This window comes from Sebastes umbrosus, chromosome 20 (assembly GCF_015220745.1).
Source record: "Sebastes umbrosus isolate fSebUmb1 chromosome 20, fSebUmb1.pri, whole genome shotgun sequence".
Taxonomy (NCBI): domain Eukaryota; kingdom Metazoa; phylum Chordata; class Actinopteri; order Perciformes; family Sebastidae; genus Sebastes; species Sebastes umbrosus.
The window spans coordinates 10309111-10323864 of record NC_051288.1 but is presented as its reverse complement, the minus strand read 5'-3'; the positions used below and the strand labels follow the sequence as shown (position 1 = coordinate 10323864).

General features: G+C 37.2%; 2 protein-coding genes across 2 annotated transcripts; both read left to right on the top strand.

Annotated features, from left to right (window-relative positions):
• On the top strand, positions 1–4241 carry birc5a (baculoviral IAP repeat containing 5a). The gene is made up of 4 exons (XM_037756134.1): positions 1–236; positions 2146–2255; positions 3636–3753; positions 3947–4241. The coding sequence occupies exons 1-4, from the start codon at positions 129–131 to the stop codon at positions 4037–4039; spliced, it is 429 nt and encodes a 142-aa protein (XP_037612062.1). The 5' UTR covers positions 1–128; the 3' UTR covers positions 4040–4241.
• A 748-nt stretch (positions 4242–4989) lies between these two features.
• On the top strand, positions 4990–13691 carry tmem235b (transmembrane protein 235b). The gene is made up of 4 exons (XM_037754314.1): positions 4990–5590; positions 5715–5795; positions 6674–6811; positions 12886–13691. Exons 1-4 carry the CDS (start codon positions 5413–5415, stop codon positions 13137–13139), a joined length of 651 nt encoding a protein of 216 aa, XP_037610242.1. The 5' UTR covers positions 4990–5412; the 3' UTR covers positions 13140–13691.
• The last annotated feature ends 1063 nt before the right edge of the window (positions 13692–14754 follow it).

The following is a 14754-nucleotide window of genomic DNA, read 5'->3' as shown; positions in this document are numbered from 1 at the left end:
GTTGAAGTGATCAGTCTCGGAGATTTGAAAACAGACTCCTGTAGCTCCTCTCGCTCCTTCAGGTGGCTGGTAACTCACTAACTAGTTCAAGCTGAAGTCATTGACGTTTATTTCAACGTCGAATAAAAATGGAGCCGTTAAACGAAGAGGACATCAAAATGTACTTTTATGAGAACAGACTGAAAACCTTCGCGGGCTGGCCTTTCGACGAAGACTGCTCGTGTACTCCGGAGAACGTGAGTGACCGTTAAAACCGTTTAAATCGTTTAGACTGTTGCTGGGTAGCAACAACAGCAGTTAGCTTATATTTCAATGAAACACGCTGTAACTTTGGGTGTTATCTATCTGTAGGTTGAGTTTGAAACGTTTCCGTAGGATTTCACACTAACTAGGTAAAATGTAACATTAAATCAGCCACTACTAATGCTAGATACAGATTGATCCATTATAACTTACTCTATTTCACACCACAGAGATTGCATATAAATACAGACCTGAGATATCAAACACGTGTTTTAGATGTGGTATAGAGGAGGGCTCGTTTTTGCATTATTGCACCTGGTCATGTACAAAACTTAACATCTTTTGGCAGGACTTCTCTGACATTATGACAAGACTTACAGGATTTACCTCCTCAAATGTGCTTATAAGGGAATTTCAGTCATTAGTACACCTTTTAAGAAACTAGAAATAGCTTTATGCATATGTATAGCAATTACATGGAAGTCTGATTCCCATCTCCTCATATCTAGATGGCTTTTAGAAATGAACATCTGCATTCCACTTGAAAAGATCACATATACCCTCAGAAATGAATACAACACCTCTCTGAAGATTTGTAACCCTATTTAACCTATATGGACTCCTTACCAACACCTACAACATCACATCAGACTTGTTACATCATTAGTCATCTGAATAAGTCAGAATACTGCTTCTCTTTATTTATGATTTCTTTATTTGTTTTTTTCTATATCCTTTTTAATTCAATTGATAGTTAACTAGCCTATACTCCTTTTGAGTATGGTTCTTTTTCAGTTTATATGTGGGTGGGATAGGGAGGGAATTTGGAGCCATGTTTGTGTGAGTTTGTGTTTTGTATATTTGGTTAACTAAAAAATTTGAAAATAAAATATTCTGAAAAAAAAATAAAAATGTATGTGGTTTTGCTGAAATACCTGCATACCTTGGAGCTCAGACACAGCAGGTTTTAGTTAATGTTAATATGGCATGCCAATGTTTTTAGCCCCCTTGTTGTACAGCTGACTCACAGAAAAGTTCCTTTTAGTGTTTGTGAATTGTATTTTATCTCTATTTGTGTCAATGTGTGTGCAACTTTGTGTTCTTTCTGCTGACCGTCTTGGCCAGGTCTACCTTGGAAAAGAGGTTTTTAATCTAAATGGGACTAACCAGGTTAAATAAAGGTTAAATAAATAAAAAATACATAGCTAGCTAACTAGGGTTGCAACTAATGATTCTTTTCATTATGGACTAATTTCTTGGTTATGTTTTCAAGTAATTTATTAGTCCACACATTTCAGAAAATGGTGAAGAAACACAATTTCCCAGGGCCCAATGTGACATCTTCAAATGGCTTGTTTTGTCCAACATTTCCTAAACCCAAAGATATTTACAATCAGTTTACAATGATATAGAACTGAAAAGAGCAGCAAATTCTCACGTCCAAAAAGCTGGGGGGAAAAAACATCTGACGTTTTGGAGCCTGCACTTAATGTCTTATCTCCTCTAATCATTTGGTCAATACAATGTCAGAAAATAGTGAAAAATGCCCATTACGATTACCTGACAATTTGTCTTGACAGGCAGTACAAAACTCAAAAAACATTCAATATATAATTACTGTATTCAAAACAGAGAAAAGCAGCAATTCCTCACGTTTGAAAAGCTGGAACTAGAGACAGTTTTGTGGGTCTTGATTGGAAAATTACTAAATCAATTAATCAAAATAGTTGACAATTAATTTTCTGTTCATCTGATCAGTTATGGTAATTTTTGCTTATAAAATATTAACTGAACAAAACATTGGTTGTTGATTTATTTTCTGTTAAATTTTAGCATTAAATACAACTACAGAAAATATCCTTTATTTAAAATGTGGTCTGTTTTTGTTGTTCGTTTCCCCAGATGGCCAAAGCTGGCTTCATTCACACCCCTTCAGATAACAGCCCAGACATCGCCATGTGTTTCTTCTGCCTCAAAGAGCTGGAGGGCTGGGAGCCGGAGGATGACCCACAGTAAGATAATCACATTACAAGGCTCATGGGTCCGAAATGCAAATAAAAGGACAGTAGATTTATGCAGCTTCATTTCCTTATCAATTTGGGTTTATCTTATTTTTGTAATTAGTTTAATTCTCTACAGAAATATGTTGATTTAGTAACAAATGTGATATGACTCAGCAGGGTAAAAAGATGAATTGCTCACAACCAGCAATGGCACAACAGAATTATAAAAACAAATGGCAAAGTAATAAAGTAGGTTGTAAAGTAAAATAAATGCTCAGTATATGCATATAATATAAAGGAACACTCCAGCAATTTAATATTGCTCTTCCAAAAAGTTAGGGGCCTGTGAGACATGGATTTAACAAAGAATGGTCATAGGCAAAGATACCGCAACCTTTTCTTTTTTTAAATTATTGGTCCAGCTCCAAAAACACTGGATCCCTTAATTTGTCATATTGCAACGCAATAGTATCTTTTTTTAAGACCCTCCCTCCCTGCCTGGTATAGTGGGGCAGCTAAGTTGAAATATTCATACCAGTTGTGCATTTTGCGATAAAAGCAACACATTTGGCACAGATGTAGGTTCATTAATTTTTTCTACACTAACTGGCAACTTGATCGCTGGTCAAAGGACCCCTGTGAAAATGGCCATGCCAGTTTTCCCTCGCTAAAATTTAGCCTAACTTTGGAGCGTTATTTAGCCTCCTTCCCCGACAAGCAAGCATAAATTATGGATTCCTTAGGTTTTCTAGTTTCATATGATACCAGTAGCTTCATTCTAGCTCTAAAACCCAGAAAGACAGTAAAGTCAGTTGGGGTCGCAGGCGATCCCACAGATTTCAGAGGGTAAAAATGGTCAAAAAATTGATTCAGTGGGCAAATGTTATCACTAAGACCTTCAACTCTGTAAATATTTGCTTTATATTCATGGTCATTGATATGGCACCAATCGCTGTTGTTGAACTTCTCAGTATGGTGTGTATATATGATAATTTAGTGTTGGTGTTTACCAGCTCTTTTCTCCACGGCAAGCAGACTTGTATTGGAAAACAGACAAACATTTCAAAGCAGAAACGTTAAGGAAATAGATTATTTTTGATCATAGAAGTGTTACAGAGCTGTTTAGAAAATGACATGCCATGGATTTAAATCACAGTCACAGTAGACATCTGAAACTTTACCGAAACAATCTGTACAGGTGTTTCCCACATCCATAATCCCTTTAAATGATGCCCATGGGCGATGTAGAAAAAGTACAACAGTGCAGTCAGGCTCATGTCCATTTCGCGTGGTACAATGTCCATTCCTTTCCCATATGTGTGTGTGCACATTTTACACGTCCTTGAAATTATTTGTCTCCCCCTCATCATTCTTTTGTTTTGTTGCCAGAAAGGAGCACGCATCTCATTCATCATCCTGCCAATTCATCGCCCTGAAGAAGAAAGTAGAAGAGCTGACTGTGGAGGAATTCTTAAAACTACAGAAGGAGAGGCACAAGTTCATCATTGTACGTCCTTAAGAGAACTCCTTACATTTCAAATGACTGACTAACACAATGCACAATTCATAATTTAGATAAAACTATGTAACCGCCAACATACTTTTCCAATCTGTTCTTTTATCTTTTGTTTTTCCTCATGACTAACGTCTACAAAATGTTGCGAATATCCTGATCCTGATTTCATTTCCTCCACTCGCAGAACAAATCCTGTAACGAGGCTATCACCAAGTTCGAAGACGCAGCCAAACTGAGAAGAGCAGATATCATCAAGACAGCTATGGGTGAAGAGTGACACGATAATAGATGCAGATGAATGAGATGGGGGCGGTGTTTGAGAGGTTTATTGTAGCTGGCTGACTGGTTTTCTCACTGAACATATTTCTGTGTTTCCTTCATGTCTTCTTTGTGACACCGTTTATCTGTCACCTTTTAATGTTTTCTCTTGTCATGTTATCTGTTTTTATTCTTTTATTAAATATATTCTTTCTATTTACCACTCTTATTTATTTTTTTATTTTGAGGGGATATTCTGATGGGAATTGTGCTAAAGTGTAGCAGGTGAGTCTGAAGATGTGTGAAAACTACACTGTTAAAAAAAAAAAAAGTGTAAAATAACGGAAATTTACAGGCAGCAGGGGCGCCAGAAAATGTCTGTTAAAAAAACTGAAAAAATTAACATAAATAAACTGTAAAAAAAACAAAACAGTAATTATCTTTGTATAATTAGCCTTTATTACTGTAATTTTACAAGAAATATTTTACTTTTAACATATATTTATTGTTAGAATAGTCATACACTGTAAATCTAAGACCATTTACATATAAATCACAAATGAAACATGTAATTTTACGTTGCAAAATCCCAAATTTACATTAACTCTCAGAAGTTTTGAAAAAAATCTGTATTTTTACAAGAAATATCTTTAGAATTCCATGAAATCCTTCTCTTCTAACATAAATTAATTGTTAAAATAGAGTCATAAACCTCTAAAAAACAGAATAATTATCTTTAAAAATGATCAAGAAAAGCTTAAATACAGATAATTACAATTTATGGTTACAAAAAATACTGTAAATCTAAGACCATTTACATATTAGTAATTTTAACATTTTTTTTCTGTCATTTTGAAATACAGACAAAAAAATGTAAAATTTCTTAAATGTTTTTTTTTACAGTGTAGCAAGAGGGAAATACTCAAAAGATCTGGCTGTATCTAATGTCACCGGTACTATGAAACTGTTGGGTGATGGTATTCTTGGACTGATCTGTCCAGTGGTGCTCATTTAAGATTTGCAGGATGTATGCATCCTTATTCTGTCTCTTATTTTGTTAAACCACAGCTGACTCTCCCCATATTCCTTTATTTTCTCCCTCCATGTCATGCGTAAACGTGTGCGCTTCCAGAATACATTCAAGTCCCTCCCAGACAGAAGCTGCTGCTGCTCAGTCAGGCTGTTATCCTCCTGGAGCTGTCATTCAGTCAGGGAGAAGTTCATCTCCATCTCCATCCTGTAGATTTTAACCACCAGCTTTTGGGCACATCACCATAATACTGTCGGGATTTATTGCGCATCTCGTAATGATTGCATCAACGTTTGAAAGACCGGATCAACACTAGAAAACCCGCGTTACGCACGAGTTAAAAACCCCGCACCCCACGCAGGATGAAGGTTACCTTTGGCGCTCTGGTGATCACAGCCGGCATCTGCGGTCTTCTGAGCTTCGGGTCTTTGGCGGCTTCCCTCGGAACCGAGTATTGGTACATCATCCAGATGAATCCTTTGAACATGAGCGACTTTGAGGACATGAGCTCCCACTCGGGACTGTGGAGCATCCACGAAGGTGGGCTACTTTTCCATAACTTTCATAATGATTGAGAATACAGTGCTTTAATATAATAATTAGTGATGGAGTGAAATTGCAGATATTTACATAACTTTGGTGCTTTTTTAATTGTGACATCCAGGTGGGAAGATGAACGCAGACTCTATTGGCTCTTTCACAGCTGACTACTCCAGGTACTCTGAGACTGAGCTGCGCATGCTGAGTGAGTCCTCTTTTGCTCATCATAACACATATGCTCTGCTAATGAAGTTTCATTGTCAAGACAGCCATAACTCTACACTGTAAAAAAAATGCTGTTAATTTACAGCAGGATTTCAACAGTATTAACCTGTTATTGCTAAAAACAGTGCTTTACTGTTAATACAAAAGAAAACCTGTTAAATTAAACTCATAGGCCGTTTTTTAACTGAACTATAATGCATTCTTAAAAAACATCACTTTACTGCTGATCAACTGTCTAAAGTATCATCAGTAACAGTTTCATGCAGTATTTTTTTAATTCTGGGACCTGATCTGCACATGTGAGGCTTGTACATTGTACATGATTGTAAAATCAGTGAATTAGCTTTATTGTTTTTCACTCACATGTTGTTATGGTTTGCATTCTGTGCTTGTAGCCAGCTATAGACAGACATTTTGGGAAAAGTGTCAACAAGTCTATTATAGCCTTTTTCTTAACAAGTGCCTTTAATTGTATTTAGTGTGACTATTCCTATGTCTGTAACCTGCTAAGTCTATTCATCTATAGGCAAAAAATAATGTTTATTAGAATGTATTTAAAAAATACAACCTAAATAGTGCATTATCAGTAAGATAATGTAAAAGAAAGGTGAAAAACAGCTATATAATATATCTTTAAACAGTAAATTAACTGTAAAATACTGTGAAATTAATTAAAAAAAAACAGTTCAAACTGTATTTTTCATTAACAGTACAAAGGTGTAAATTTCAGCGACAGTATAATAATGTTAATTTGACAGTAACATAAAGGCAACCCTGCTGCCAGTTCTTTACTGTTATTTTACTGGGAAATTCTTAACAGTGTACACATGCTCCATATCCATCTGTGTTTGTGTGCAGGCATGCACAGTGCAATAGTGGTGGTGCTCCCCTTCAGCCTGGTCATGCTGCTGTTTGGTGGCATCTGTGGATTGGTCAGCTCACTGGCTCGCAGCCCCTTCCTCCTCACCGGCACGGCTTCCTATTTCCTCACCTGCAGTAAGTTGAGGTTCAGTTCCTTCACCCAGTGGTATCAGTCTTCATATGTAGTGCTGCAGTAGCTGAAGACGTGTTATTGTGTGCACCCAGTAAGATATTTTAGTAGCTATTCAAAAACCACAATGCCCAGTGGCACTCATGCACCAATATGAATCAGTGCTACTATTAATACTAGCAATTCTTCAAATAGTTTCAAAAGATAAAAGAGTAGGGACTTCCCATCTACCCAGTATTAACAATGCTCTCTCACAGCTACTGTGCCTGTGTCTTCTATCCAGACGACAATGCCGCTTTTATCACATTTAAGATTCATTCATGGTTGAAACATTGAAATTAGACATTATTGCCACCAAGTTGAATAAGATGTTGTTAATAAAAATGACATATATAAAACTACAGCACAGTAAGTGCAAAAGAGAGAGAGGTACACATCAACGTAATTCTGCTTTGGACCATTAACCTCGGTGTTAAATAAAGCCGGAGCCATTAGGTGGTGGTATAAAAGGAGTCAATTGTGGCGACACACGTTGTTGAAGATCATTTCACTCAAATGGCTGTGTGCGGTGAGGAACAGGTACCTCAGAAGTGTTGCACTTCATCTTTGTGCAATGCCTTCACACTTTTTCCCCCCCAATTGTAAACAGCATTTTCTTTATATACATTTAGTGTGGGAGTGGTGCCTGTTAATGGAAAATTGCTCCCACTGCTTTAAAAATTTAAATAGATTGGAAACTATCATTCTTAAGGTTTGTTTTTGTCGCACAAAACATTTAAGTCAAAGAATATGCTCATTGAAACACAGTTCATTAATATAATATGACCTACAAATAACAGCAAGGTCCCTTTTTGTAAGTATTTTGTTATTCATTTGATGTTTTAGTTGTTCTGATGGAAACTGTAACTTACAATTTTAATGATTACTCAAACTGTCATTGCCCACCAAGGCATAAGTAGTCGATGTCGTACTCTGGTGGACGGTTTTTGTTTCAAATGATTGATTTCTTAAGTAAGTAGCTGTGTAATAAGCGGGATAATGTACAGCTGGCGGGTCATTGTTGTGAAATAAACCCCGACAGAGCGACACAAAGCGGAGGGGTGCCGCACAGTATTCAACAAAGCCGTGTAATAATTCACAACAATGACCGGCTCGCTGTACGTTATCTCTTACTTATCTTTAGCTACACGTGTACAGTACATCGGGACACTGCTTCCGCAACTGTCAATGTTTCTCTGTATATCTCCCTTGCAAATAAACAAATAGATAAATAAATAAATAAACACAGAAGCAGAATGATTAATAATCGGATTAAAAGAGCACAGAACAGATAACATTTCTTGGCTTTTTGATTTGGATTAGAAAATGCCCCCAATCAATGTGGTGTTGATTTCCGGTCGCACTCTCCATTCATAAAGCATTTAATACACTGATGATATTACAGGCGGAAGTGGAAAACACTAGAAATCTGTGACGGGGTTTGGTGGTATATATATGGCTGGAGAGTGTGGCAGTAAAGCAAAGCCATGTGGTTAATTTGTGCAGACGGGAACACTTTATGTGCAGGGCCTCAGGGCTGAAATTGACCTCGCTCATAGTTATTGACCTCATGTGGCCAAAGGGACTGAAGTTTATTACTGCCCAAGACTGATTGGCTGTTTGATTTGGCCATATTGGTTAAGTATGCATGAACTGGCAGGTGTGTGTGTGTGTGTAGAAGCAGCAGCAGCTCATCCTTCTGTTACATCAGAAGGCTTCATCCTGTACTCTGTCGGATGGGTTATGAGAGCTTTTATTGGTCCTTGGGGAGGCACAACGGTGAAATGAATTTGCTTCGAAAACGATTTGCAGACCAAATTTGCGTCATTCTAATGTTCTGTATTTCATTTCATACCGTCTTTAATTTCACATTGTTTGTGTGGGACATTTGAAGATGACACTTGATGAGGCCTCTTGAAACCTTGCACATCCTGGGACGTCAACTTGGTGGTTCATGTAGAATATATGCAGTGCAACTAAACAGACAAGCGATATACTGAATATTTATGTCTTTTAAGAAGTTTTTTATACTGTAAACGAAAAGGGTAGTTGGTGACGAGGTTAAAATCATCATCACAATTCTTTTTTTTAGTTGATCCATATGACAAAATGAAATGATGATCAATGGCGGAAACTCTGTTCAACTGTTGTGCGTCTCAACATTCAACATTTTTCATGTGTATAGCAAGAAATTTAACAAAAATATATATATTTTTTTAATTTTCAATTATAATGTGTTTGGTATCAATACTTTTTTTGTGAATACATATTTTTATAATAACGATGATATGATCGTATTGTAACACTACTGCTCCTTTCACTCCACTAAAACAAGGATAATATAGAAGTTGACTAACTCAACAATAGTTTTAAAAAAGCTATGAATTAAATACTATATCAAAAATAAAGGACATGAAGGAGACATAGCTCTCCAATATGTAGGTAAGCAACAGTAATATATGGAGATGTGGAGAATATTACAGCAAACTCTTATGTATTTTGAGGCGGTTGCTCTCTTTTCATACATCAACTTCTGTGCTAATGTGCTACTGCTTTGATCGGCAGCTATACTGCAGGAGAATAAAAATCTAATCTAATCTAATAATCTAAATGTATTTTAATAGTTGTTGATTCTGTGCAAATACTAAACTAACAGGAATTAACTTTTTACTGTTACTGCCGCGCATGCCAAAACCATAAAATGATCTTTAAAGCTACATGATGTAACGTCTTAGTGTCTTTCGTTGTTCAAATGGATAAGTTCCCGTCCCAGCACTCACCCTGATGACCTGTTTAACATGAAAAGGCGTTTGAGCTAAAGCTGAGGAAATGAAGACGCCACACATCTGAAAGAACTGACAGAAAATGCCGCTAACTGGAAAAAAAAAAAAAGCCTAACAAGATTAAGACATTAAGACATTGCCAAAAACTGCCATGTAACACCTTTAACCTGGTTATCTGATCTAAATCAAGGTCGGAGTCAGAATAGGTCTTTATTTAGTTAACACAACTGGATTACTTATCAGTCTTTCAAATTAAACTTGATATATAGTTACACACCAGAGTCGTGTTTCTTTCGGTGTGTGTTTTGAGTCTGTGCCACAAAGGTGGCAGAATAAACAGATGAGTGTTTCTAATTTAAAAAAAGAAAAATGGAGCCGTAGCTGGTGGTTATAAAATGGTAATGGTTTTTGGCAAAAAAATAAATATGATGTTTGAATCACAACTAAAACTACATGCAACTGTTTTTGGTAAAAGGTCTTATTGATTCGAGAGATTTGATCTCATGGGATGTCCTGATTTAAATAAAATGAACAACAGAAACAAAGTCTCTCTTTTACCTACTGCTTCCTGCACGCTGCCTACCACACATCCGATTTGATCACTATTTTACTTTCAAACAGATTACATAAATAAGGGTTTTTGGGTTAGATTACTGTTAACCATGTTAACGCTATTATGTTAATCTGGCTATTTACAGTAATCAAGTTATTCAAGTGTACATAAACGTAGCTCTTTGGTCCTCTCCTGCCAACGCCTTATGACCTCTATAAAGAGGACCTTGTGATGGAGAAACACTTACTTAAATAGACTCTTAATGTTCTCCCTTTTAATAAGCAGCACATGGCAGTGTGTGTGGAATGGAATAACGCCTCGAATTAGATTGGAGTTGTCTTGTGAACTTGTTGACTGTCTGTCTTTTGAATTATCCCAGCCTCCCCAGCCTCTAAACCAGCTATTTCTTTGTCTTTGTTGTCCCCCAAATTTGCCTTTGACCCATTTGTTTTTCAGCCTTCTTCTGCTCTCAAAATTATATTTATTAATTAATTACATTCTGTTACAAGTATTTAATTAAAGTTGAATACCTGTGCATTCTCAGTATGCATGTATTGTGTTAATAAACCCCCCCAACGCAAACAGGAAATGTGTGTTAACACCAAAAGTGAGAGTGTGAGAGTGAGATCATGCCTTATTACAAGACTGTGTGTATACGTATAGTATGTACTACATACACTCATATGTATAAATATAAAATTAGACTCCTCTGTTAATTGCTGTGTTCCGTCTTTGTTGTAATATCGCAGCTTCTTTCCTCACCAACCATTAAACAGCCTAATGGGGATTTGTGTGGGTTCCCTGCAGGGCCATTCCTCTGCTTCTCTAGTATTTCAGTTTCAGGGTAATTGACATTCTGACGAAGTTTCCTCTGAAATGAGAACATTTACAAGATGCCTCCATGTTAAAAACACTGATCCAGACACTCCAGCAGAAGTACATAATATGACAGCATTATTATTGTGAAGCTGATCCATGAAACATTATTGCCTGCCCATTAGTGCCTGAAAATCGGAAACGCTACTGTGACTAAGCATGCTAACATTTGCTAATTACCGCTATTAGAGCTGCAGCAATTAATCGATTTATTGATGAGTTCTCAGATATTAAATTAAATACCAACTATTTTAAAAATCTATAAATCAGTTTGAGGAAATATTTCAAGAAAAAAAAGTCTAAATTCTCTGATTCCAGCTTCTTAAATGTGAATATTTTCTGGTTTCTTTACTCCTCCATGACAGTAAACTGAATCTCTTTGAGTTGTGGACAAATCAAGACATTTGAGGAGGACGTCGTCTTGGGCTTTGGGAAACACTGATCAACATTTTTTGCCTCTTTCTGACATTTTATAGACCAATCAACTAATCGATTGATCAAACAAATAATCAACAATGAAAATAATGGTTAGTTGCAGCCCTAAGCGCTATACAGTACATTGGAGTGTCTTTAGATTTTCAGGTATTGATCATAAACACAAGTATTGGACCAATTGAAATTTTGACCTGATGATGGCGCCAGAGCAAAAGTTAGGGAAGTCACAGAAACGTATTTCTCCCGTGTGGGGAACATAAATGGTAACATGCACCAAATGTCATGGCAATCCATCCAATAGTTGTTGATATTTCACTCCAAAACCATAAATGGCAACCTCATGGTGGCGCTGGAGGAAAAATCAGGGGATCACCAAAAGTCATCAGGATTCATCCTCTGGGGACCATGAATGTCTCTTTTTTTGGGGGGGGATTTTACCATCCGATTGTTGTGGATATTTGAGTCTGGACCAAAGTAGTGGACAGGCAGATCCCTAGCTAAAAATACCCATCGTAATTTCCCAGAGCCCAAGCTGACGTCCAAAACCTCAGAGATGTTCAGTCTACTGTCACAGAAGATACAAATCTTCACATTCGAGAAGCTAGTATCAGTGAATCTTATCTTATTTTTACTCAAAAAATGGTTTTAACAATTTATCAATTGTCAAAATTATTGCTGATAACAACCTGTAGATCCACTAATCAATAAATTGACTTTTCTGTTTCAGCTGTAGTAGTAGTAGTAGTAGTAGTAGTAGTGGTAGTAGTAGTAGTAGTAGTGGTAGTAGTGGTAGTAGTAGTAATAGTTGTCCTTTCTAATTGTACAATATGTGAGGCCATTTCTAGTCCGTCTCTCCTGTTTGTGTTTCTCTGCATAAAAATGAGACATCAGAAGCAGCTTCCTCCTCGCTCTCTGAGCCCGTAGCACCTCGGGGTGTAATTGTAATAAAACGATTATTAGTCCCGCCCTGGGAAACCTCTGCGCTCCACTTGCATCCTCTTAAAACCAGTAGCAAGCCCTCGGAAAATTAAAATGGTTTCCAATAGCAACACTTTTGAAACTTGCGAGGACTGTGTATGTGTCTCAGTTGTCTCTCATGACCAGAACACATGCGTCAGTGTATTTCCTGTCTCTCACAGTTTGAGGTATTTGGGTAGCTAATGGCATGATGTTATTACTGGTGTTATTGATGAGCTCTCCGCATGGAACTGGTGACTGGTACGGATTTCCGCTTTTTAATTGCCAGAGTACAATGCCAGCTTGAGTGTTTTTTGCCTGTAAACACAAATTTATCTAAGACTTTTGTCAATGAACAGATGGCCAAGATAATGAGTAAAGCACTGATTTAACTCTTTTTTTTCTGTGTATGTGTGTGTGTGATGTGTCTCTCCAGGTCTGCTGACCTTGTGTGGCGTGACCCTCTACATCATTTACTCGAACCAGGCCCTGGCTGAGACGGAGAGGCTGGTGGGGCCCGAGGGTCTGTCCTATATTCACACCTCCTTCGGCTGGTCTCTGGGTCTGGCCTGGCTCTCCTACGGCCTGGAGCTCCTCACCGGCGTGCTGCTGCTCGTGGCCGCACGCATGATCAAGCTGCGTGACACGAGCCTCCACGTTGGATCCAAAACCTTCAGGATGGAGGATTGAACTGTACTGAGCTGCATGTGTTGCTGGCATGTGGTTCTTCTGCCTTAGGACAAGGTAACAAAACAATAGCTGGACACCATTTAAGGCTTTCACAAAATACAAAGTGTTGAACTAAAGATGTTTTGGACTGTTTTAAAAGGGGGTTTTATAAGTTTAATGCCCTTAAATCGGTTGATGATTTAGAGTAAATAAAGTGGTGGACTAAAGGTGTGTTAAATTTGACCAAGTGCGCCCTCTTGTGGTCTGAATTGAGGTGGCTCCATGTTATCCACTGTCCGTGCACCTCATACTGTAGAAATGTAATCCGTGCCAAACTAAACTGAAGAGCTCACAATTTAAAATCATTTCACGTTACATAAGATGTTTTATTCTCACAACATTTCATATTGTCTATATATAATCTTAACTTGATGTAAGCTGTATCTGTTTGTTGCTTTTGAATGTTTACAGTGTTATAACACCATTAGTCAAACCTAAAAGTGTTGTATATATAATGACATGTTAGTTACATCTTTTTCTATAGAAAATGTGTAATAAATATTTGTTCCATGAGACTGCAGCTTTAAAAATGTTACACTACTGCAACGACTTATTGTCTGTATTTTGAACCCATTGATCTTACCATTTTATCCTCAGAGTCATAACTGTTGCCATGGTCCTTCAGTGCTATATGGGTATGATGCACAACAGTATCTGTATCATACTGGGGGTTTTACATTTTTTACAATGACATTGAGTCAATTACAAAAACCAAGAAAAGGAAAACAAAACAACAAGAGGGAGATATACAAACAGATAAGAGACAATGTCATTATAAAAAGAGTAAAAGCCTTTAAAACGTTTCGATTAGGGAAAATAATTTGATAGATACATTTGGATTTTTAAGATGTAAAAGGAAGTACAGTATGTAAAAAAAAAAAACTAGCATTTTGTAATTAAGATAGATTGATTTGACAGATGTATTAATACTGTAAAATAAAAGTTATGTGAAAAAAATTACAAGTAGAAGTTGGGAGATTTAAGATCAAATTTCAAAAATGTCCAAAAGGTATAAGTGGATTGATGCTGTATTTTGTTCCAGGAGTCAGGAGCACTCAAATGTAAAAGCATTTTTTCCATGTTCAGACCTACAGTAGCTCGTGGAACGTGAAGCAGCGTCTGATAAAACCCACCCTCAGCAAGGTGGTTCCTTAAAGTTGTTTCACCATGGAGAGAGAGAAGATACTCTTCACTTTATGGTACCAGAACCACAGTTTCTCTTTCCTCAACAAAAAGGACATAATAGGAAAAACTTAGACAATATTTTCAGGGCTTAGAATAGCAGCACTTGTGACTGGGAGATTTGATTTGAAGGTCGGAGGCAGTTTGTATCCTTCACTTTAGGCAGCAGTAGAGGGCAGATTGGGACAAGTGGATTCCTGCTGCTGTCACCCATTAGCTGACTGGATCTTTACAGAAAGACACATACGCACATCACCAAATTCTTTTTTGAGACGTTCCTATGGCAACCTAAACATCCTGTGCATCCACACAAAGGATAGAAAGTGGGTGTGAGATTCTGCTCAAAAACGAGCTCTGCTTCACTGCAGAAGCATCTGCAGAAAACTGAAGATTA

Excerpts from the sequence above, each read along its gene's own strand:
- birc5a (XM_037756134.1), top strand. The coding sequence starts at position 129 with ATGGAGCCGTTAAACGAAGAGGACATCAAAATGTACTTTTATGAGAAC. Across the intron at positions 237-2,145 it reads GCTCGTGTACTCCGGAGAAC|ATGGCCAAAGCTGGCTTCAT; the intron begins GTGAGTGACCGT and ends TCGTTTCCCCAG. Across the intron at positions 3,754-3,946 it reads AGAGGCACAAGTTCATCATT|AACAAATCCTGTAACGAGGC; the intron begins GTACGTCCTTAA and ends CTCCACTCGCAG.
- tmem235b (XM_037754314.1), top strand. The coding sequence starts at position 5,413 with ATGAAGGTTACCTTTGGCGCTCTGGTGATCACAGCCGGCATCTGCGGT. Across the intron at positions 5,591-5,714 it reads ACTGTGGAGCATCCACGAAG|GTGGGAAGATGAACGCAGAC; the intron begins GTGGGCTACTTT and ends TGTGACATCCAG. Across the intron at positions 6,812-12,885 it reads TTCCTATTTCCTCACCTGCA|GTCTGCTGACCTTGTGTGGC; the intron begins GTAAGTTGAGGT and ends GTGTCTCTCCAG.